The sequence below is a fragment of the Cherax quadricarinatus genome, chromosome 67 (assembly GCF_038502225.1).
Source record: "Cherax quadricarinatus isolate ZL_2023a chromosome 67, ASM3850222v1, whole genome shotgun sequence".
Taxonomy (NCBI): Eukaryota; Metazoa; Arthropoda; class Malacostraca; order Decapoda; family Parastacidae; genus Cherax; species Cherax quadricarinatus.
In genome coordinates this window covers 3,613,507-3,639,924 of record NC_091358.1, presented here as the reverse complement: position 1 = coordinate 3,639,924, position 26,418 = coordinate 3,613,507, and the positions used below count along the sequence as shown (strand labels likewise).

Genomic DNA, 26,418 nt, shown 5'->3' with positions numbered 1-26,418 from the left:
AAGCACTTGCTATACTTTTCAAGCACTTGCTATACTGCTCAAGCACTTGCTATACTGCTCAAGCAATTGCTATACTGCTCAAGCACTTGCTATACTGTTCAAGCACTTGCTATACTGCTCAAGCACTTGCTATACTGCTCAAGCAATTGCTATACTGCTCAAACACTTGCTATACTGCTCAAGCACTTGCTATACTGCTCAAGCACTTGCTATACTGCTCAAGCAATTGCTATACTGCTCAAACACTTGCTATACTGCTCAAGCACTTGCTATACTGCTCAAGCACTTGCTATACTGCTCAAGCAATTGCTATACTGCTCAAACACTTGCTATACTGCTCAAGCAATTGCTATACTGCTCAAACACTTGCTATACTGCTCAAGCAATTGCTATACTGCTCAAGCACTTGCTATACTGCTCAAGCACTTGTTATACTGCTCAAGCACTTGCTATACTGCTCAAGCAATTGCTATACTGCTCAAACACTTTCTATACTGCTCAAACACTTGATATATTTTCTTCATAGCACATGTACGCTTCAGAGTGGGTGAGTACTCTATACGAGTACACTCAGGGAAAAATAAGCACTCTCTAGAGGTACACTTTTGCTCCTCCCCAGGAGTACACTAAGTACACTCTAAAAACACATTTTAAGACTGTAATTCAACACCAAACGACTGTAACAGACAAGACTTGCATATAAGCAACACGTATATTTACCCAAACATGCATAATACTTCAAGATTATTATTATTATTATTATTATTATTATTATTATTATTATTATTATTATTAGTAGTAGTAGTAGTAGTAGTAGTAGTAGTAGTAGTAGTAGTAGTAGTAGTAGTAGTAGTAGTAGTAGTAGTAGAAGTAGTAGTAGTAATAGTAGTAGTAGTAGTAGTAGTAGTAGTAGTAGTAGCAGTAGTAGCAGTAGTAGTAGTAGTAGTAGTAGTAGTAGTAGTAGTAGTAGTAGTAGAAGTAGTTGTAGTAGAAGTAGTAGTAGTAGTAGTAGTAGCAGTAGTAGTAGTAGTAGTAGTAGTAGTAGTAGTAGTAGTAGCAGTAGTAGTAGTAGTAGTAGTAGTAGTAGTAGTAGTAGTAGTAGTAGTAGTAGTAGTAGTAGTAGTAGTAGTAGTAGTAGTAGTAGTATGGGGAAGAACTAAGATCGAAGGGTTCGTTCAGTTTCTAGGATATTGGAGAAAATAAGATTTGATCCCAGAAAGTTACTGGGAGTGCACTCCCTTCTACCGGTTCCTCCACTAGGCTGAAGACAGCAGCGGTGCTACCGCCATGGCCTTACTCAACGTAGGTCTTCCTTGGCCCGGCCACCTCGACAACAACACCCTCTACTTCGAGTTGTACCAGTACGCGACGGAAGTCTTGCAGCCACAAGTCGCCGATGTCGTGCTCCGTGTCAAGGCTCAAGTCGCCAATTCAGCTTATGAAGTTACATACAATTTAAGTAAAAAAACCTGTCTTCCGTTTAGATTCTTCTTTCCCGATGCTGACGTGAGATGTTTGTGCTTGTATGTCGGGTGGGTAATTAGAATTTCTAGCATTCTAGGCCTCTCTGTCATACTGACTCATTCCTTGGCCAAGGTCAGAACCATGTGCGGTCAAAGCAGTTTCTTAACATCATTAGTGATAAAACTACCTTAGTGGGTTTGGGTAAAACCTGCCTTGTATAGGCCAGTAGACCTGCTGTAGTGTTCCTCCTTTCTTATGCCTTTACTTTTGGCAAGAACCTTCTCCTCTCCTACAAAATCATGATATTCTCCCTGTCTCTTTAATCTGATGATGAAGTCTTGTCAGTAGAAATAAGCAATAGACCTTATTTATTTTATTTCTGACATCATAAGGATTTCTGTGTCTCATCAGCACTAACTATATGGGAAATAAATACGAATAACTTGCATCCATTAATGTAGAAATAACGAGAATATGTTCGCTGTCTCTGGAGGCCCTTGGCAGACGATATTAAGGTAAAAAAGGCAACCTTCATTCAAACAAATCAGGTGTACACGAAAAATAGAAACACTGGCCTATGCATAGTGACTTCACATAGCAGAGTGCTCACTGTTAACAACTGCTTTTCCACAGACTTCAATAAGGAAATTATTCTAGCTTAAATTAACGAAGTTGATAATAGACGGGTTGTCTAACCAAACAGAACTGGAGGCCTCGCTCCTACCGTTTTGATGTCACTTATCTTCATTAACTGTGTACATGAGAGTACAATAAAGTACAAGGGAGTACATGAGAAAGACAGACAGCAGAGGAAGTCCACACCAAGGCTGTCTATTGAGAAGAACTACTACTATATACAGTAGATAAAGAGCCTATCATGTGTTGCCTACGTGTAAGAGTCAACGATAGAAAGATATTTAATAGAAACATATGTAACAGAAGCTAGACATTCTCATTGACTGAACTGAAATAAGTAACATTGTTGATCAATATCGAGCACCTTAATCTTCTTATATTTTAAGTTGTGTCATCCCGTCAGTACTTAAGTATTAGTGATTCTATGTATTTACTTAAAAATTCTGTACCACTGAGGCAAAAAAAATGATGTATTTCTGAAGACAAGTAAACAGAATCTTGTAGTCGGTGTAAATATGTGCAGCCTGGCACCTCCCCCTCATGCAGTAGATAGAATTTAAACTTTACAATCTAATTTCTTAGTTCTGTTTATTAATCTATGCTTAAGAAGTCGCGGAATTGGAATAGGAACCGAAATGTTCCTAGTTTCAAAACGTCATCCACATGTACCTTGTCCAGGAAGGCCAATGACTGTGCGTTTGTTGTGAATTGTTCAAGTATTGTTTGTGTGTATTGTGCATTGTTCCAGCCACTTTATTGTTCCAGTCACTGTTGTTCCAGCCACTATTGTTCCAGCCACTATTGTTCCAGCCACTTTATTGTTCCAGTCACTATTGCTTCAGCCACTTTATTGCTCCAGTCACTGTTGTTCCACCCACTTTATTGTCCAGCCACTATTGTTCCAGTCACTTTATTGTTCCAGTCACTGTTGTTCCAGCCACTATTGTTCTAGCCACTTTATTGTTCCAGTCACTGTTGTTCCAGCCACTATTGTTCTAGCCACTTTATTGTTCCAGCCACTATTGTTCCAGCCACTATTGTTCCAGCCACTTTATTGTTCTAGCCACTTTATTGTTCCAGTCACTGTTTTTCAAGCCACTTTATTGTTCCAGCCACTATTGTTCCAGCCACGGTATTGTGACATTCTTATCTGAGAGTCCCACCTCGACTTAGCACAGATATCCAGCTTTTGTTTTGCTCTAAACAAAATTTCCACAAACAATTTCGCTTCGTTACATTTGTAGATTCGATCCTCAGAGGAAAATCATCAATTTATGAAAATTCCTAAATTAATTAGGTAAATTAAGGAGTTATATATTGCGCAAATTATTATGCATTTTAAAGTTAATTTCTGTTTTTTTTTTTTAATAAAAAAAAAACAGTCACTTGTTGAAAAATACTCGTAACTGTTATTAAATATTTTTTATGTGGAGACGAATATTCAAGTGGACTGAGATTTTACAATTAACTGATAATTAACGTTGTTGTACACATACACACATACATACCGTATTTTCCGGCATATAAGGCGCGTTTTTCCCTCACACAAGTCTTGGATAATAATAATAATAGGCTTTGGGTTAAGATTTATCAGTTGTTACAACTGCTTCGACACATAGTCTTATATGTCTCATAAGATCGTGCGCCTTATATGCCGGAAAACACGGTAATTGTGATCGGACAATAACAAAATATTCTCCCCGTTGATAGCTAAGCCAGACGGTAACTTCGGTATAGACCCCAAGAGCGGAGAAATCACCGTTCTCAACGGAGACGTTGCCTCTGGTTCCTACACCCTCACAGCGGTGGCTGTCGTCGAGAACACTTCTCTCAGGGACGAAGCAAAGGTGAGACTCACAGGGCACCACTGAACGAGTTCTCGCATTCTAAATGCTTTTCAATAAAAGCTTATTTACGCTAATGTTCTACCAATCACAGAACGGGCGGACCTAGAACCAACGGCACACGTTCTGTGATTTGTTTGTTATCGTGTTATTAAGATATCGTGTGAATGTTCATGGTATACAGTACCAGAAGTTGTGAAGACACACGCTCAGTGCCTAGGTATCAATACTATGGTGTTCGTGAAGGTACTCTCTGGCCCAAGGTCTTCACATCAAAGACATCTAGGTGTTGCACATATGTCTTACTCATCATTAAGAAAAGTATAGCTGCAAAACAAGCTTACACTGGGACAATGTTTCGCTCTTTGCAGAACTTTATCAGATCACAGATAAAGCTTTACACTGAAGCGTTGTCCCAGTTAAAGCTTGTTCACCACACTGTGTCTTCCCTTCACTAGTGTCTTCAGTTTAATAACCATTCCCAATCATCCGTATGAAGTTATGCTATCTGACCCATATGATATTCTTGAGGAATTAACTGTTTCCTACAAGACCTATGGACTGATCACCTCAAAACTGCTACTACTTTCTCTGTATCCATTGTTATATTTGACTGTATTCGACTGAAAATACCCAACTGCTGCACACGTGTCTTATTCATTAACTAGTCGATATTGTATTCCATCAGTAATATAATTCCCATGGAAATGGTAGATAATCAGAATTAACTCAAACATCCTCTAGCATCAACTAGCGTCTTCAGGGAGACAAATATACCAAGGAAAATCAATCTCTTGGTCTTCCACAGGTGTATATAAAGGTGCTGCATCCCTCAACAACAACTGTTACAATGATCAACAGTCTCCTGAAGGAGACATTGCAGGAGGACAGTCAGGAGTCGCTAATTAGGGAAATCAAAACAGAAGGGGATACTGGCCCTGTCTGCATCATCAGCGTGGAGCCTGACGCTGCTGTAGGTCAGTATTGATTATATAATTATCAAGGATATTCAATCTATTACACAAATAATTTTTCGAATAACAGTAAATTACATCAAAATTTTAAGAATATATATATATAGTGCCGAATAGGTACAACTTGCGATTTTGTCTTAAATAGCAACGTTCTTCTTGCTGAATAAGGAAAGCGAAAATGTGTGTATGTAGTAATTTCGCAGTAATTTCTAAACCTTACGAAAAAAATTTATTTCATTGTGTTTATTAAATTGTAAAATCATCTAAAATATATTTAGCTGGATTAGGCTAAATTAAATTGCGCTTGTTATAATAAGGTTAGGTAAGTTTTCTAAGGTTCTTTTGGTACAAAATTATTAATTTTTACATTAACATAAATGAAAAAAATATTGTCTTTTAACGTATAAGAGAAAATTTTAGAAAGGACTTCATTTTAAATGAGTTCTCGCTAACTGACCAATTTCACCTATTCGCCACGACATCACACACACACACACACACACACACACTACCTGGCTTTTACACTTCAGGTAAGTTCGACGTGGTCCAGCAAGAGGGCGGTTCCTGGGTGCTGAGGAAAATAGCAGCCCTGGACTACGAGACTACTCAAGAGATCAAACTCAAACTTCAGGTTTACGAGACAGGAGCGACGTGCCTCGGAATCACATCTACGAGTGACGACTTACTCAGGTATCTCTATTACGAAGACGTTGCACCAACCAGTGGCATTTTTCAGTTCACTACAGAGGTAATGAAGACAGTAGAAGATGAGGTAATCAGTCCCATAGCCTGGAAGTTACTTTACAGTACCTTAGTTTTGATGAATCATAAGCAGGAAGACGGGCTTTTCTGGAGTCAAATGAGGTGCAGCAGTTGCAGCCACGACAAAAGTAGGTGGGAGCCACCAGTGGAAACAGAGTTAAGACTGACGTTACCACAAAGTTTACTGGAGAATTAGACATAAAAAATGAGAATATTAGACATAAGAGGGCGAAACGTTTTCATCTAAAGATATCCAGGAGTTGTATGTCTGTCCTGTTCCTCCTCGTGCTGGTATTGCGAGTCAATATTTTAATAGGGTTGGTACTGGGGTGAGGAGTGTTAGAGGGGTCTGGTACTTGGGAGAGGACTGTTAGAGGGGGCTGGTACTGGGATGAAGACTGTTAGAGGGGGCTGGTACTGGTGAGAGGACTGTTAGAGGGGGCTGGTACTGGTGAGAGGACTGTTAGAGGGGGCTGGTACTGGGGTGAGGACTGTTAGAGGGGGCTGGTACTTTTGTGAGGACTGTTAGAGGGGGCTGGTACTGGTGTGAGGACTGTTATAGGGGGCTGGTACTGGGGTGAGGACTGTTAGAGGGGGCTGGTACTGGTGTGAGGACTGTTAGAGGGGGCTGGTACTGGTGTGAGGACTGTTAGAGGGGGCTGGTACTGGGGTGAGGACTGTTAGAGGGGGCTGGTACTGGTGTGAGGACTGTTAGAGGGGGCTGGTACTGGTGTGAGGACTGTTAGAGGGGGCTTGTAATTGGGAGAGGACTGTTAGAGAGGGCTGGTAATGGTGTGAGGACTATTAGAGGGGGCTGGTACTGGTGTGAGGACTATTAGAGAGGGCTGGTACTGGGTTGAGGACTGTTAGAAGGGGCTGGTACTTGGGAGAGGACTGTTAGAGAGGGCTGGTAATGGTGTAAGGACTGTTAGAGGGGGCTGGTACTGGTGTGAGGACTATTAGAGAGGACTGGTACTGGGTTGAGGACTGTTAGAAGGGGCTGGTACTGGGGTAAGGACTGTTAGAGGGGGCTGGTACTTGGGAGAGGACTGTTAGAGAGGGCTGGTACTGGGATGAGGACTGTTAGAGGGGGCTGGTACTGGTGTGAGGACTGTTTGAGGGGGCTGGTACTGGTGTGAGGACTGTTAGAGAGGGCTGGTACTGGTGTGAGGACTGTTAGAGAGGGCTGGTACTGGTGTGAGGACTGTTAGAGAGGGCTGGTACTGGTGTGAGGACTGTTAGAAGGGGCTGGTACTTGGGAGAGGACTGTTAGAAGGGGCTGGTACTGGGGTAAGGACTGTTAGAAGGGGCTGGTACTGGGGTAAGGACTGTTAGAAGGGGCTGGTACTGGGGTAAGGACTGTTAGAAGGGGCTGGTACTGGTGTGAGGACTGTTAGAAGGGGCTGGTACTTGGGAGAGGACTGTTAGAGATGCCCAAGGTAACATTCAGCGTTCCACTGTTTGAACCACATTAAAATTCCTTACCTCTCTCACTTCCTATCTTGTAATTGATTGTAAAATTAATTGTAAATATCTTTTAACCTTTGTTGTTCTCGTATTTCTTCCCTCCTGCTAGTTTCTTTCATCTGTTTATTTCTTCGTACTTCTTAAATACATTTTTTCTTTGATCTTTTTGCTAGGACTTGAAGTGTCATTTTCTGTCTTGTGTGGTTGTATGTAAATTTTATTTCCGATTTGGTTTCTGCCGATTTAGTGCTTTCAAATTGTTCCTTCTGTTTTGTGTATGTATACTCACCTATTTGTGGTTGCAGGGGTCGATCCATAGCACCTGGCCGTGCCTGTTTACTATTTGCTACTAAGTCCTCTCTCTCTCTCCCTGCTCCATGAGCTTAATCAAACCTCGTCTTAAAATTATGTATGGTTCCTGCCTCCACTACGTCACTTTCTAGGCTATTACACTGTGTGTGTGTGTGTGTGTGTGTGTGTGTGAAGGAGAGAGAGGGAGAGAGAGACAGAGATGTCTGTGTGCTTTCAAGCTTTTGCATCTCTCCATCACACCACATACACTTGAATCTACTACTTCCAGGAGCCAGGCCTTGGTCATCATCACAGTGACGGACATCAATGACCAGCAGCCAGAGTTCCAGGTGCCACACGCACCAAACACGATCATTGCCTACCCCCAGGACAAGGCTCTGCAGAACGTCGTAGGACCTGTCATTACACTTCAGGTAATATGCTACTAGTATTTAGATATGCATTTTAGATTCAAATTCCATTAAAGTCTATCAGTGTTCATTAGGTTTAAAATCCATTAACCTGTAAAACACATATTAAAATAAGTTCATAGGTTGATTAGTTAGACATATGTGCAACACCTAGCTATGTGTATTCTCAAGTGTTCACAACAAAGATACCCAGGTGTTCCACAGCTGGTGAACACACACACACACACACACACACACACACACACACACACACACACACACACACACACACACACACACACACACACACACACACACACACACACACCACACACATACACACATACACACACACACACATACACACACACACATACACACACACACACACGCACACACACACACACACACACACACACACACACACACACACACACACACACACACACACACACACACACACACACACACACACACACACACACACACACACATATATACATATATATATATATATATATATATATATATATATATATATATATATATATATATATATATATATATATATATATATATAAGGGTGACCCAAAAAAGAAAGAAAATCCCCAAAAAGAAAATACTTTCATCATCATTCAACACTTTCACCACACTCGCACATTATCACTGTTTTTGCAGAGGTGCTCAGAATACAACAGTTTAGAAGCATACACATATAAAGATACACAACATATCCCTCCAAACTGCCAATATCCCAAACCCCTCCTTTAAAGTGCAGGCATTGTACTTCCCATTTCCAGGACTCAAGTCCGACTAAATGAAAATACCCGGTTTCCCTGAATCCCTTCACTAAATATTACCCTGCCCACACTCCAACAGATCGTCAGGTCCCAAGTACCATTCGTCTCCATTCACTCCTATCTAAGACGCTCACGCACACTTGCTGGAAGTCCAAGCCCCTCGCCCACAAAACCTCCTTTACCCCCTCTCTCCAACCCTTTCGAGGACGACCCCTACCCCGCCTTCCTTCCCCTATAGATTTATATGCTTTCCATGTCATTCTACTTTGATCCATTCTCTCTAATTGACCAAACCACCTCAACAACCCCTCTTCTGCCCTCTGACTAATGCTTTTATTAACTCCACACCTTTTCCTAATTTCCACACTCCGAATTTTCTGCATAATATTTACACCACACATTGCCCTTAGACAGGACATCTCCACTGCCTCCAACCGTCTCCTCGCTGTTGCATTTACCACCCAAGCTTCACATCCATATAAGAGTGTTGGTACTACTATACTTTCATACATTCCCTTCTTTGCCTCCATAGATAACGTTTTTTGACTCCACATATACCTCAACGCACCACTCACCTTTTTTCCCTCATCAATTCTATGATTAACCTCATCCTTCATAAATCCATCCGCCGACACGTCAACTCCCAAGTATCTGAAAACATTCACTTCTTCCATACTCCTCCTCCCCAATTTGATATCCAATTTTTCTTTATCTAAATCATTTGATACCCTCATCACCTTACTCTTTTCTATGTTCACTTTCAACTTTCTACCTTTACACACATTCCCAAACTCATCCACTAACCTTTGCAATTTTTCTTTAGAATCTCTCATAAGCACAGTATCATCAGCAAAAAGTAACTGTGTCAATTCCCATTTTGAATTTGATTCCCCATAATTTAATCCCACCCCTCTCCCGAACACCCTAGCATTTACTTCTTTTACAACCCCATCTATAAATATATTAAACAACCATGGTGACATTACACAACCCTGTCTAAGACCTACTTTTACAGGGAAGTATTCTCCCTCTCTTCTACACACCTTAATCTGAGCCTCACTATCCTCATAAAAACTCTTTACAACATTTAGTAACTTACAACATCTGCCACATTGCTCCTCTATCCACTCTATCATATGCCTTTTCTAAATCCATAAATGCAATAAAAACTTCCCTACCTTTATCTAAATACTGTTCACATATATGCTTCAATGTAAACACTTGATCTACACATCCCCTACCCACTCTGAAACCTCCTTGCTCATCCGCAATCCTACATTCTGTCTTACCTCTAATTCTTTCAATTATAACCCTACCGTATACTTTTCCTGGTATACTCAGTAAACTTATTCCTCTATAATTTTTACAATTTCTTTTGTCCCTTTTCCCTTTATATAAAGGGACTATACATGCTCTCTGCCAATCCCTAGGTACCTTCCCCTCTTTCATACATTTATTAAACAAAAGTACCAACCACTCCAACACTATATCCCCCCCTGCTTTGAACATTTCTGTCATGATCCCATCAGTTCCAGCTGCTTTACCCCCTTTCATTCTACGTAATGCCTCACGTACCTCCCCCACACTTACATTCTGCTCTTCTTCACTCCTAAAAGATGGTATACCTCCCTGGCCAGTGCATGAAATTACCGCCTCCCTTTCTTCCTCAACATTTAAAAGTTCCTCAAAATATTCTCGCCATCTACCTAATACCTCCCTCTCCCCATCTACTAACTCCCCTACTCTGTTTTTAACTGACAAATCCATACTTTCCCTAGGCTTTCTTAACTTGTTTAACTCACTCCAAATTTTTTTCTTATTTTCATTAAAATTTCTTGACAGTGCCTCTCCCACTCTATCATCTGCTCTCCTTTTGCACTCTCTCACCACTCTCTTCACCTTTCTTTTACTCTCCATATACTCTGCTCTTCTTATAACACTTCTACTTTGTAAAAACCTCTCATAAGCTACCTTTTTCTCTTTTATCACACCCCTTACTTTATCATTCCACCAATCACTCCTCTTTCCTCCTGCCCCCACCCTCCTATAACCACAAACTTCTGCCCCACATTCTAATACTGCATTTTTAAAACTATTCCATCCCTCTTCAACCCCCCCACTACTCATCTTTGCACTAGCCCACCTTTCTGCCAATAGTCGCTTATATCTCACCCGAACTTCCTCCTCCCTTAGTTTATACACTTTCACCTCCCTCTTACTTGTTGTTGCCACCTTCCTCTTTTCCCATCTACCTCTTACTCTAACTGTAGCTACAACTAAATAATGATCCGATATATCAGTTGCCCCTCTATAAACATGTACATCCTGGAGCCTACCCATCAACCTTTTATCCACCAATACATAATCTAACAAACTACTTTCATTACGTGCTACATCATATCTTGTATATTTATTTATCCTCTTTTTCATAAAATATGTATTACTTATTACCAAATTTCTTTCTACACATAGCTCAATTAAAGGCTCCTCATTTACATTTACCCCTGGCACCCCAAATTTACCTACTACTCCCTCCACAACATTTTTACCCACTTTAGCATTGAAATCCCCAACCACCATTACTCTCACACTTGATTCAAAACTCCCCACGCATTCACTCAACATTTCCCAAAATCTCTCTCTCTCTTCTACACTTCTCTCTTCTCCAGGTGCATACACGCTTACTACAACCCACTTTTCACATCCAATCTTTATTTTACTCCACATAATCCTTGAATTAATACATTTGTAGTCCCTCTTTTCCTGCCATTATTGCTACTCCTTCTTTAGCTCTAACTCTATTTGAAACCCCTGACCTAATCCCATTTATTCCTCTCCATTGAAACTATATATATATATATATATATATATATATATATATATATATATATATATATATATATATATATATATATATATATATATATATATATATATATATATATATATATTTATATATATATTTAGCTACTAAAAGTTTTAGCTTCATTGACGGTACTCGGGAGTTTGTTCCACTCATCTACAACTCCAACCAAACCAATGCCTTCCTAAATCCCTTCTAAAACTAATTATTATGATAATCAAAGAAAGCGCTAAATTCTAAATCTAGAATTTCCCAAGTTGATCCCATTGCTGCGAGTCCTACCTTGGTTACATTTCATAAGAACATAAGAACATAAGAAAGGATTTCTTTAGCACACTATTTACATCCCCTTCATTTATTCCTGTTTTCCATTTATACACCTCAATCATATCCCCCCTGATTCTACGCCTTTCTAGAGAGTGCAGATTCAGGGCCTCAGTCTATCCTCTTAGGGAAGATTTCTGATACATGGGATCATCTTTGTCATCCTCCTTTGTACGTTTTCCAGAGCATTTATATTCATTCTGTAATACTGTGACCAGAACTGTGCAACATAACCAAAGATATATAGAGTTGAAGAACAACCTATAGCCTCTTTATCCTACATGAGAAAGTACTCAGTTACTTTCTCCTACAAGAGAAAGAATTGAATTACTTTCTCCTGCAAGGGAAAGAATTGGATTACTTTCTCCTACAAGGGAAAGAATTGGATTGCTTTCTCCTACAAGGGAAAGAATTGGATTACTTTCTCCTACAAGGGAAAGAATTGGATTACTTTCTCCTACAAGTGGAAACATCGAATGGCTGTTTTTTCTGTTAAAAGTATTACAATAATATTATTAACAATAATAATATAATGAAGCACTAAATCCGTAGGGGTCCATACATTACCTGGCAAATGGAAGCTTATCAGGCTATATCTGAAGAGGATTAACTCAAGTCCCTCGTATCAAGAGCCTCTCCCCCAGCACCAAGGGATTAATGGCCCTCAGAAGTGACACTCTGAAGGCTTGTGTTATTTTTTTTCCACCATCAGGCAAGCGACAATGACACGGTGGGGGACCTATCATACGGGCTGTCGAACTCCAGCTCCGGGGCCCCGTTTACGGTGGAAAGCAACACGGGAGCCGTGTTCGTGGAGAATGAGTTTGTGTGTAGCAAGGAGTGTTCTCTGGAGGTTAAGGTATCAGACGGCGCGACAGAAGACTCTCACGCCAGTATAAAGGTTGGTACACCATCTGTCTTTGATATTCCGACAATGTGGGTGAAACGATGTCAGTAAACACTAGCATAATACTGTATTTCTCTATTTTTAATCTTATTTAGTTATCTCAACATCCTCTCTGTTATCTGTCTTGACCTCTTCTTACAGGTGGTGCCACTGGACATGGATCACATATCAACCATTGTGTTGCAGAACACAGATGTATCACAAGTGGATGATTATCTGCAAACTCTCTCAGACAAATCTGGTGTTCAAGTTTCTAATCTCTATGTGAGTCCCATTATCGAGGACTCATCTGTCCAAAACAGTCCCTCCACCTTGTTACTGTACTCAAGGATCAGGCAAGGTCGAGGTTGGAGCGTGACCTCTAACAGCCTTCAGGTTCACGTGTACAGTATTGACTCAGACGGCAATTTGATGAGTGTTGAAGATCTTAATAAGTAAGTGTTGAATAAAGTGTAATTAGCACTTGTCAATGCTCAGTAACCCACATGGAGACAGAAACAGGATGTTGCTCTGCATATTTCGACCCCACTTCTTGGGTCCTCTTCAGCTGAAGAGGACCCCAGAAAGGAGTCGAAATACACAGATCAATCAGCCTCCAGTGTTTCCTTGTCCATGTGGTTATTATTAAGTGTTATTTATGGCTGTGTTCAGGTCTTCAAGAGAGACAACACAGAATTACTCATAAATCCAGACTTAGAAAAATATATATCTAATGCAGAGCTTTGACAATAGAGTTGGAAACAAGAGGAACAAACTGTCAATTAAGATAATTAAAGCAAAGATTAACCAGGACAGAACTTGAAACAATGGATTCAGTGTGAGGGAATAATTTAATATTAGTAGGACTTGCTGTATAACATGAGCCATTCACCCTTTAAAAGTACGAGCAAGAGCTCCATGGCACAGGCCAGTAGGCCTACTGTAGTACTCCCCCATTTTTTATGTTGCAATAAACACTAGATCCAAACGACCTAAACAAAAATTCGGTTCCATCACAAGCAAACAGTTATACACCACGTCATCTCTAGTAATCAACATATATGTATATATATATATATATATATATATATATATATATATATATATATATATATATATATATATATATATATATATATATATGTATGTATACTGTTTTACAGTTTGCGTTTTCTAAAATATTAATTTTGGTAAGCAGTGACACCAGAAGCATCAAAATACCATTGTCACTTCAAAAATCCACCCACCAGTACACTTTCGCAATGGATATTTTGCTTATTGTGATATCAACTATTTACTGTGATCTTATTGTATATGTATATGTATATACATATTTTTTTTTTTATTATCACACTGGCCGATTCCCACCAAGGCAGGGTGGCCCGAAAAAGAAAAACTTTCACCATCATTCACTCCATCACTGTCTTGCCAGAAGGGTGCTTTACACTACAGTTTTTAAACTGCAACATTAACACCCCTCCTTCAGAGTGCAGGCACTGTACTTCCCATCTCCAGGACTCAAGTCCTACATGTATATATATATATATATATATATATATATATATATATATATATATATATATATATATATATATATATATATATATATATATATATATATATATATATATATATATATAAAAGCACACACACACACACACACACACACACACACACACACACACACACACACACACACACACACACACACACACACACACACACACACACACACACACACAATACTAAAATGCTGAGAGAAATTGACAAGGTGGACAGAGACAGGATGTTCCAGAGATGTAACACAGCAACAACTGGAAGATGAAGACTCAGATGAATCACAGGGATGTTAGGAAGTATTTCCTAAGTCACAGAGTTGTCAGGAAGTGGAATAGTCTGGGAAGTGATGTAGAGGAGGCAGGGCCCATACATAGCTTTAAGAAGAGGTATGATAAAGCTCATGGAGCAGGAAGAGTGGTCTAGTAGCGACTAGTGAAGAGGCGGGGCCAGGAGCTGTGAATCGACCCCTGCTACCACAACTAGGTGAGTGTAGTATTAGGATTTGTATGGCTCATCTGGAGCTTTATCTCTCTACTGTAACAGTAAAACCTCTGGTGAGCGAAACGTTTCCTAATGCTTCCAAGCTTTGCTCATATCCCCATTTTATACATCTATATTATATTTCTTGCGTGATAGAGGTAGATATCTAAAGTAATAAGCGAACTGAATAGAGATACGTGAAATGTATTCAGAATACCTTCTGTTATTTCAGCATATGAGTGAAAAAAATCACATTATTGATTGGGAAAGTGCAGAAAAAATCAATCACACAAACTGCAGTTACGCATGAAAAATAACAGTCTGCTTTGTGATAAAAGTCATCCCGTATTTTTTACATGTTAAGGGTTACTGGAGACGTAGTTTTGTGTTAAGGGTTGTTTTGGTTACAATTCTTAAAGTTAGTTCAGCTTTGTAGAAATTCTTACTCGGTTTGGTTTCCACTTCTGTGCTGAGGAGGATCGATTTAGTCACAGTTTTCTTGATTTAGATGACTTTTCGCTCGTTCCTGGACCATTACCGTGGCTTGATAATGGCCCAGGATGGGCCGAAACGTTCTTTCAAAATTTTGCTTTATCGTGTATTCAGTCTCCCTCCAGCACACCCTTCCACACTGACCCTCCAAGACAGACTCCCTCCACTCCCTCCACTAATATTCTACCCTGCCCAACATTCCCTCCCACCCTCCTCCGTCACCAATGAACATTTCCTTCCACAATTATCGACCCCATCAACCCCTACCCCATCTCAAATCCCACCATCCTTCCCCCACACATATTGATCCACTCCTCCACAATATGTACCCTGATCCACCAACGCTTTCAACGACCCACACTGACTCACACCAGGGAACATACATGTATTCTATTGACCTAATATCTCTTGAGCAACGTTTGCTATGTGATTCATGTATAATTAATACAGTTACAACTATGAATAGTATACACTATTATGCAGAAATCGCGAACAAGCGATATAGGATGCAAAACAAACATGGGTGGGGTGGGTTTGAATGATAGCTCTAGGCCTTTCGTGTTACAATCAACCCATCATCAGGAGCTTGCAGTGTTGCAGAAAAGATGATAAAGTTCCTGCTTTATTTTAATTAAGGCAAATCATAGTACTGTATTTCACTTTTTTCGGTGATTTACATGCATATTGTAGCCAAAAATTTAAGTATGTCAGAAAATGCTTCAGAAGACAAAAGTTAACCGTAGAGAACTGTACAAAAGAGAGAGAGAGAGAGAGAGAGAGAGAGAGAGAGAGAGAGAGAGAGAGAGAGAGAGAGAGAGAGAGAGAGAGAGAGAGAGAGAGAGAGAGAGAGAGAGAGAGAGAGAAAGAGAAAGAGAGAGAGAGAGAACAGAAGTCTGACGACTGGAACAGGATAAGAATCATAACTTGATAGCCAGGTGTTTCTCATATAGACAAATAATCTACCAAACTGATATTAAATCTTAAGTATCACTATTTGTGGATAATGTGGACATGACACCTCACATCTGATCATATCAAAAATTATAGAAACTTCAACCATTCAAGACCTGAAGATTGAGACACTTATGCAACATATGTGAATCTTTCTTCAATAAAGATTCCCATGTGTTGCATAAGTGTCTCAATCTTCAACTTGTCGGTTTCAAACCATTTATCACATTCAGGACATGAAAATGGACCAAGACGATAGACCTAAAAAAAAAATATTAATAACACTGGAATATAAAAAAAGGGCCAGAGAAGATATGATAATGACATACAAGATACACAAGAAATTAGTGGATAGGAACAGCCTGGTTGAGACGAGAGAACCCAGGGGTATACCTGGGGTATACCTGGAGAGAGTTCCGGGGATCAACGTACCCGCGACCCGGTCTGTGACCAGGGATCGTACCTGATGATACCAAACGATGTAAACGAGTCTCAATGACCTTAGGGAATATTTCTTTAGCTTATTGTGGTAAGAGAAGCAAATCAGACCAAGAGGGACCAGAACATAAGAAAGAAGGAACACTGCAGCAGGTCTAACTGGCTCATGCGAGGCAGGTCGATGTCCCCCACCGGCCAAAGCCAACCTACCCAACCTAGTCAGGTTAGGTCACATTCACTTAAGGAAGGATCACGGCATCTAACCTAGTAGCACAAGCTAGTCAGGCCCAAATCACACCCACCCACACCCACTCATGCATTTATCTAACCTATTTTTAATAGATAGTAACGGCTTATACCATTACCGCTATTTCGAGAGGAAGCATAAATGGGATCTGGAGGTCATGAATCAGTAAAGCCCTTATATCGTTGCAGAGATGCTGATCCAAGAGTTATACATCAACCCTCCCCCCATATACAAGCAGGTTAAGGGTTAATAATAACGCACATGGAGACAGAAACAAAAAAGGTTAATTGATCTGTATATTTCGATCCCTTCCGGGGTTCCCTTCAGCTGAAGAGGATCCCAGATGGGGGTCGAAATATACAGATGAATCAGCCTCCAGTGTTTCTGTCTCCAAAAAAAAAAAAAAAAAAAGCACACACAACGAGCCTTTTTGACATGTGATTAACCACTAACTCTCTTCTACTTAAAACAGAGCACTTTCCGATGGCAAAACGAACGTAGTGGCGCAGGAGTTTACGGATAAGGCATTGTTCCAATGTGTTGATGATACTAATGAAACATCCAACACTGGTCTGAAGGTTGCTGTTGGAATCCTGGGAGCTCTGCTAGGCCTCATCTTACTCGCTGCTCTTGCCTTCTTGGTTTATAAGAAGTAAGTACTGCTAGGCTCTTCAGTGTATGGACAGGATAGAGAAAATAATGCAGACATAGTGAGTCACACAGAGACATACAGAAAATTAGTGAAACTATGACTAATTTGAATAAATGGTTTAGAAACCTACAAGTTGATAAATGACACACTTGTGGAGCCTTTGAGAATATTCTGGAAATGTTTTGCCAGTCAATGGCTTCTTCAGTCCAATGCAGAGAAAGGTGGAACATAAGAGTTGAGGTAACCAGTCACAATTAATTTGAAATAATTGTGACAGATGATAATGATGGTAATACATGAGTTTTTGATGATGTAGATGTTGATAATGTTGACGATAGGGAGGGTTTTCGATCAATAACTCACACTTCTTCCATGACTGCCAGGAGAAGAGATGGCAGAGCGAAGCCCATAGCTTCCACCCCGATCAACACACTTGGACGTGCCTACCCTAACCTCTCCTACAGTGAGGAACATGAAGGGTAAGATGAATAACAAATGAACAAACGCATGAAAGGTAGAATGAACAACAAATGAGCAAAATCATGAAAGATAGAATTAACAATGAACAATACCATGTCAGTCTTCTCGAAAATAAACTTTGACCGAAGTGCCTAACAAATCATGACTATGAAGGATATCCGGATATGTTATGTTGATGTGATGTTTGCGGCCATTGATTGCTGTAAAACCCTTGTTATCTTAGTGTAATGTGAGGAGTCGTTGTGTTATCTTTTTAATGTACAAATAAGAGAAATTTTGTAATTTTAAGTAGCCTGCGAAAATAACTTAGCCAAATTAAAAATAAAACTGTTCATTTTAGTGTCTGACTCCACCACGAATCCTTTTTTTACCAAGTTGAAATAATTCTTGAAGGATTATTATTATTATTATTATTATTATTATTATTATTATTATTATTATTATTATTATTATTATTATTATTATTATTATTATTATTATTATTATTATTATTATTATTAAGCAAGGGCCAGATAACTCTGCTCTTGAAGGATCAATCGAATAATTTTTATTTTCATACCTATTGCATCTTTTGTTTTGTTGGGACCCACAGGAAGCGAGAGTCTCTGAGGTCCCGGGACCACAAGACCAATGGTACCTTGAACAGTCTCAGTAACGGCCGCAGCACCTCCAGCAGGGATTCACCTCCTCTCTTCCTCAGTACTCTCTCTTCGCAGAAATCGGAATCACCGAAGTAGGTGTTGTCTGTCTGCCTGTTCAAACACACACACACACACACACACGTACACACACACACACACACACACACACACACACAAGTGAGCTAATTGTGTGTATGTTTTCTTCCTCTTCTGTGCTATTTCCCACCTTCTTTGCCAAACTGAACGTATCTCACCCTTCCCTAGGAGTGAGCACCAGTATAGAGGTCTGAGACGTGTGGATGCTGGCTCTCCCGAGTACTACGGCATCTCTTCACCGGCTCCTCCACCATCCTTCACCAAAATCACCAGTTTCTCCTCTACAGACCCCAACGACTACAACACCACCACTACCACTCCTCTCTACACAGTTGCTTCCACCTCCAATGCCTCTATGCCTGACTCTACAAGCATATACCCGGCTCTAGACACTATCCCGGAGTCGCCTACTCACATATATGCGGAGATCAACAAACCAGCAAAGAATGAGCCAGCAGACATCAGCCCACCCCCGGCCAAGTCAATCCTTAAACACAAAAGTGAATCGTCTCTAGACACGTCAGTGATACCAGCTGTCTCAGGCACTGACGAGGCTAAGGTGAGAGAGAGAGAGAGAGAGAGAGAGAGAGAGAGAGAGAGAGAGAGAGAGAGAGAGAGAGAGAGAGAGAGAGAGAGAGAGAGAGAGAGAGAGAGAGAGAGAGAGAGAGAGAGAGAGAGAGAAGGGGAAGAGAGATATATGGGAGAGAAATAGGGAGTAGAGAGAGATAAGGAGGAGAGGGATAGGGATAGGGATAGGGATAGTTAGAGAGATAGGAGAAGAGAGATGGGGAGAGGAGAGATAGAGGTAAGTGACAGTGAAGAACCTCCTTAACTTGATACTTTAAAATATAATCTTATATTACAGTCTGTTCCATGAAATTCAGCAACAACGACAATGAGTTGTTCCCTGGGACTGACACCCTAATCTTCAACCCTCACTAACAACCACTTACAAACCTTTCACTGATACATTTCGTGTCAGCTTATCTTCACGACAAACAGTAAACCCGTGTTTCATTAAATTATATTCAATAAAAATTTAGTTTTTTTGAATGTAGGCACTCTGTACTAGTCACCTCCAGGACTCGAGTCCAGCTAACAAGTTTCCATGATTCACATCACAAATGTTACCTTCCCCACACTCTGACAGCACGTTAAATCCTCAAAACCCCTCGTCTCTACTCACTCCGATCTAACACATGCCTGATGGTGGTACCTTCCGAAGTGAGCCCAAATAGGAGGATAGAGCCTCTAACACATCTTGCACTAAATGACCCACATGGGTTTAGAGCCTAACCTAAATTACTAAAAATTATACCCTTCAGGTTTATATCTTGTTCAACTTGGCTTTCTCGGTCTTTTTTTTTTTTTGTAAATGGTCAAACTAATTTAAAAAAAAAAGTCTTTCCGCGCCTTGTTGTGACCGATCTGCTGGGGAGAGGGGGCGTTGACCCCCGAAAAATTCCTTAAGGTATCCTTCAGGTATTCTTCATGTATACATCAGGTATACTTCAGGTGTGTTTCAGGTATACTTCAGGTATCCTTTAGATATTCTTCAGGTATACTTCAGGTATACATCAGGTATACTTAAGGTATATATCAGGTATACTTCACGTATACTTGACGTATCCTTCAAGTAGCTTTTAGGTACACTTCAGGTATACTACAGGGATCCTTCAGATATGCTTCAGGTATACTACAGGTATCATTCAGGGATACTTCAGGTATACTTCAGGTATCCTTCAAGTATACTTCAGGTATCCATTTTTGTAACTATACCTTCCTTAGCACTACACCGTCCCCTAATTTCTACGCTCCTTATTTCGTGTATAATATACACACCACACGTCGCCCAGTGTAACCTCTAACCTTCTGCACGCTGCAACATTCAACGACCATAACTCACGAAATCGTAATGACACGATGGCAAACAAACCACGGAACAAGCAGGGGCTCGATCTCATGGCGAGTTAGTCCTGAAACTCACAGGCCGGTGCGTTACCCACTGGGCCAGCTGGGTCTGATAAGAGTCATTAGTTCCTCTTGGCAGTTTTCCTGTCAGGAGTAATTTCATTGTAGCCGTGTGTTCGTAACTTGTGTAGTACCTCTGCCTCCTTCATAATCCAGGGTTATGCTCACGAACTCTGTCGGTATCTATACTCATGATAAATAATAATAATAATAATAATAATAATAATAATAATAATAATAATAATAATAATAATAATAATAATAATAATAATAATAATATCTTAATTTCTACCAGTACATGATACAACTTATACAGACCATAGCTGACACCAATGACATACTACTATATAGAAAGTCCCTTCTTAGGCAGAACATTTTGATGCATGAGACAATTTTGCAATATTTGGGTATCTTTATTCTGCAAACGTTTCGCCATCCAGTGGCTTCTTCAGTCCAATATAGAGAACTGTGGAAAATGAAGAGGAGTTTGGGGTAATCAGTCCCTCAGCCTGGAGTCGATGTGTTCAGTCCACCAATCTTGACAGACTGAATAAATTTGACTCCAGGCTGAGGGACTGATTACCTTAAACTCCTCCTCATCTTCCACCATTCTCTATATTAGACTGAAGAAACCACTGACTAGGAAGCGTTTCCAGAATATAGATACCCAAATGTTACACAAGTATCTCATTTAGTCGGTTTTCTAAACCATTTACAAAAATCTATTCTGTCCATCTCCTTATGCATCCATAAGGTAAGATTTCATCTTACCTTATGGGAGTTGATGCGTCTAGATCTTACAAGTGACTCTTCTTTTATGTACCCAGTTCATTTCTGTCTCAACAGGTGCAGCAGGTGTAAGGAATCATGCCCTGAGTTTCCACCCGTACTGGGGATCGAACCCCGGACTCTCAGCGTGTGAACTAAGTTCGCTACCAACCGAACACGGGTCACTTATCACATTGGTGATTTGATAATGGCCCAAGATAGAGGGCGAAACGTCTTTTACAGTGTCTACTTCCAAGTGTTAGTTGGCAACAGGATGCTATACTCGCTGATAGATTTTCCTCATATTCGTCCTCAACGTCACCTTCACCTTTGCTGAATACTGAGTCCAAAGATACTAACGATCCCACATGTATAAATTAAAACAGATGTCAGCGAGAGTGTCGAGTGTTGGACCTCTTACTCGAATATACCACAGTTCGAGTCTCCATTCATTTTCCTGTTTACTCATTGACAGTCGTTCATTGCGATGTCTTTGGTTTATGTCCTTCTGTTTTATTTCATTCTTATAGATGCTTTTGTGTCATTGACCATTACAGAATGTCTCAAAAAGATAGACCCAATTTCAAAGCATATTGCTTTATAATTGTGCCTATCTTTTTAAAAAAACCTGTATATGGATTAAGTTCAGCCTTAGTGGCTTATCTGCTTCCCAGATCCTTGTTTGGTCATCAAATATCAACTTAGATGTGATGGCTATAACCATAACTATAATTTTTAAAGGGGTGGAAAGGTAAGCCAGTGGAAGTCCTCGGCCAGATGACCAAAAGTTCCAGTGGTGGGTCATCATATGACTAAGACCCGCGTCACGAAACACTTGTCCTGTTTCCCGACAAACATTACCTAACCTGTAGTTCATTAAAATTTTGAAAAATGGTATTTTTTTCGGCACTATGTCTGCTAGGTTTCTTCTCCAGGTCTCTTTTCTCAGTGCAGGTCTCTTGTCTCCAAGTTTATATCTCTCTCTTCAAGGTCTCTAGGATTAAGAGTTTTGGTTTCCTTCTACTAGTTACTAGTACTGGCAAATAATATTTATGACAGATTTACTGGTATTTTCACATTCCTATCTGGATCCTTGCTGGCTCTTGGGAGAGTGCAGATTACTGCTACCTCCATTATTGTTCCTTTTGTTATTTTTTTATTATTTAAATGTAATCTGTAAAAGGTCTACGATTTTGTGCTTCAATTTCTCAAGACCTTCCTTGTTTTACAGTTTATATGACAACTTTCCCACCACAACCCTTTACTTCTTTCTCTTCCTATCATCTGATAGGCCTCGGGGAATATCATGTGCATTATTGTCACTTGTAACTTTATTTACACTATTACTAATACATCTAGTTTTGTACCTGAATTAACCAACGTCTTCCAACTATCCCTTACTTAGAGAGGAAATTTTAGACGAAATTTCGATGTTCAACGAAGTTCAACGAAGAACGTGGACGTCTTAGTCTTTTTTTTCGGTATCTTTTTTCATTTCTTTTTCTAAGATGGCCACGTTCTTCTTATCATTAATCCAGCATAACTAAACAACTCTAGCAATGAGACTTATTTCCTTCATGGTTCTCTGCTTTTCCTCCCTAGGAAGACACAACCTACACCAGTCGACTAACTATCTTTTTTCACCCTCAGCCACAAGAGCCAGATGCAAACTATGACGAGACAAGAACCTTCATTATCTTCTTTCACCCTCAGCCACAGGAGCCGGACGCAGACTATGACGAGACAATAGCCTTCATTATCTTTTTTTCACCCTCAGCCACAAGAGGCGGAGGCAGACTATGACGAGACAGGAAAAACCTTCATTATCTTCTTTCACCCTCAGCCACAAGAGCCAGATGCAGACTATGACGAGACAGAAGAGCCCTCATCGTCCAGTTTCTTGGCACTGAAAGGCTCCCCTCCACCTCGTAAACATTCTACAGCAAGTGCCAATGGTGATGACGATGACTCTGTCAGTGATCACGACGGGATTACTTATCCTGGTGGGAAGAAGAGTAACCTCAAGGTAAGTCTTAGGCCTCTTCTTTGTGAATGAACGGAAAAACAAATGGACCAGGACTCGAACAGGGGTCCATGCGAGTGACAGGACCTATCCATTCCACTGTTTATTCACTGATAGTCATTCAGTATGACATATCTCGCATTCTTCTTGATCTTTTTCTTTGGTTTCCTTAAGAAGATGGAACAAAATGTCACAACACCGTGACTAGAACAATACACAAATAACCTCACATAGAAGAAATACGCAAATATGGTCCGACTTGGACCATATTTACATATTTACAGCCCCAGTGACACGGTCCCAGACCAGGTCTCCTGGTTGCTGACCAGATCGTCCAGGCTGTTGGTGGTTAGCTTCTTTGATGTTAGAAGGCAATCAGATGCCATTGAGGCAGTAGTTCACGTATGCACTAAATCCAAAAATATTTTAGTCTCTAAAATGGGAATTAAATTCCTGAGAATTTTTTATTAATAATTGATAGAATTATTACTGAAGAGGGAATATCTCTGCTAATAATTCATGAAAGACTCTTGATGCAGGCAAAGGGCTCTTGATCCAAGGAATTGGAATTACCTTTCCTTTCGTCGAGTCAAAACTAATTACTCCCCATTTTCCCCAGACGTTATATGACCCCTACGGGGCTAGCGCTTCCCATGAATGTAATAACAAAATGAGAATGTTTTTTTTATACCTGTTGCATCTGCTCAGCCAATAGTAAGTAGGTACCTGGGTGTTAGTATCCTTGCACCTGTTACCCACGTTCAGCAAGTAGAAAGTAGGTACCTGGGTGTTAGTCTCCTTGCACCTGCTACCCATGTTCAACAAGTAGAAAGTAGGTACCTGGGTGTTAGTCTCCTTGCACCTGTTACCCATGTTCAGCAAGTAGTAAGTAGGTACCTGGGTGTTAGTCTCCTTGCACCTGTTACCCATGTCCAGAAAATAGTAAGTAGGTACCTGAGTGTTAGTCTCCTTGCACCTGTTACCCATGTCCAGAAAATAGTAAGTAGGTACCTGGGTGTTAGTCTCTTTTCACCTGCTACCCATGTTCAGCAAGTAGTAAGCAGGTACCTGGGTGTTAGTCTCCTTGCACCTGTTACCCATGTCTAGAAAATAGTAACTAGGTACCTGGGTGTTAATCTACTTGCACCTGTTACCCATATTCAGCAAGTAGTAAGTAGGTATCTGGGTGTTAGTCTACTTGCACCTGCTACCCATGTTCAGCAAGTAGTAAGTAGGTACTTGGGTGTTAGTCTCCTTGCACCTGCTACCCATATTCAGGAAGTAGTAAGTAGGTACCTGGGTGTTAGTCTCCTTGAACCTGCTACCCATGTTCAGCAAGTAGTAAGTAGGTACCTGGGTGCTAGTCTCCTTGCACCTGCTACCCATATTCAGCAAGTAGTAAGTAGGTACCTGGGTGTTAGTCTCCTTGCACCTGCTACCCATGTTCAGCAAGTAGTAAGTAGGTACCTGGGTGCTAGTCTCCTTGCACCTGTTACCCATGTCCAGAAAATAGTAAGTACGTACCTTGGTGTTAATCTAATGTTGTGGGTAGGATCGTGGGAAAGAGGACCAAAGGAAAAGAATAACATTTAGTTAAACTGGGGGGTCTTTATTGGGTTGTCCTGCGTAACTAACCATATGACCGACAAAAAGTAGTTTCAAAAGACCTATTTTTAGGAACTAACTAGTAGTGAACAGGTTACTTGAAGTCTTATTGACACTCGTGTAGCCGATAGAATTTCAGTTCAATAAACTCAGAGAACTCCATTAACATCTGAAGGACCTGGGTTCGATCCCAACATAGGCTGAATCGGTAGACAAGTTCCAGACACCTGTTGCCTCTTTTCACCTAGTAGTAAGTAGGTACTCGAGAGTTAGCCGACTGCTGTGGGTGGCATCCTGGGGAGGAGGATAATGGAGAGTCAGATTATTTCGGGTCCTATACCCACAAGGTTGATAATCTGCATCAGATCTTCTAATACTACTGCTATTACGACTACTATTATTATTACTATTAATGATACTACAACTACTTCTATAATTTCTTCTATACTACTAATAATAATATCCTTAATTACTACAAGTACATGTACAAAGTATAAAAACCATAGCTGACATCAATGACATACTACTATATAGAAAGCCCCTTGTTATGCTGAGAATTTCGATCAAATTAGGTCAGTTTTGTGCCAGGATGCGACCCACACCAGTCTACTAACACCCAGGTACCCATTTTACACTGATGGGAGAACAGGGACAGCAGGTGTCTTATGGAAACACATCCCTAATGTTTTCCAGCCGTACCGGAGGAGATTCGAACCCCGGACCTGAGTGTATGAGCTGAGAGTGCGCTAGCGATCGAGAAGTTGCTGCTGCTGCTGCTACTACTACTACTACTACCACCACCACCATTACTCACACTACTACTGTCACTACTACTACTACCACTAACACCATTACTCTCACTACTACTATTACTGCTACTACCACTACCACCACCATTAATTACACTACTACTGTTACTACTACTACTGCTACCACTAACATCATTACTCTCACTACTACTGTTACTACTACTACCACCACCATTTCTCACACTACTACTGTCACTACTACTACTACCACTAACATCATTACTCTCACTACTACTATTACTACTACTACTACTAACACCACCATTACTTACACTACTACTGTTACTACTACTACTACCACTAACACCATTACTCTCACTACTACTGTTACTACTACTACTACTACTACCACTAACCTCATTACTTTCACTACTACTATTACTACTACTACAACCACTACGACCATCACTCACTACTTACAGACTCAGGGCCAGACGTCCCTCACTATCTTAGTTACCCCAGCAATGTCGTCCACGTTTTCTGT

The 26,418-nt window shown here is 40.4% G+C and overlaps 1 protein-coding gene across 8 annotated transcripts in view; it reads left to right on the top strand.

Annotated features, from left to right (window-relative positions):
- The window catches only part of LOC128699632 (cadherin-related family member 1), a 69,301-nt gene that overhangs the window by 41,511 nt on the left and 1,372 nt on the right, over positions 1–26,418 (top strand). For 6 of the 8 annotated variants that reach the window (XM_053792369.2, XM_053792368.2, XM_053792367.2 and 3 more), the window contains exons 11-21: positions 3,811–3,947; positions 4,753–4,921; positions 5,449–5,608; positions 7,728–7,872; positions 12,548–12,736; positions 12,884–13,176; positions 17,362–17,541; positions 17,925–18,020; positions 18,614–18,754; positions 18,927–19,317; positions 23,341–23,523. In XM_053792369.2, coding sequence (XP_053648344.2) covers positions 3,811–3,947; positions 4,753–4,921; positions 5,449–5,608; positions 7,728–7,872; positions 12,548–12,736; positions 12,884–13,176; positions 17,362–17,541; positions 17,925–18,020; positions 18,614–18,754; positions 18,927–19,317; positions 23,341–23,523 — 2,084 coding nt within the window. The other 2 variants (XM_053792370.2, XM_053792366.2) reach the window with 2 other exon arrangements.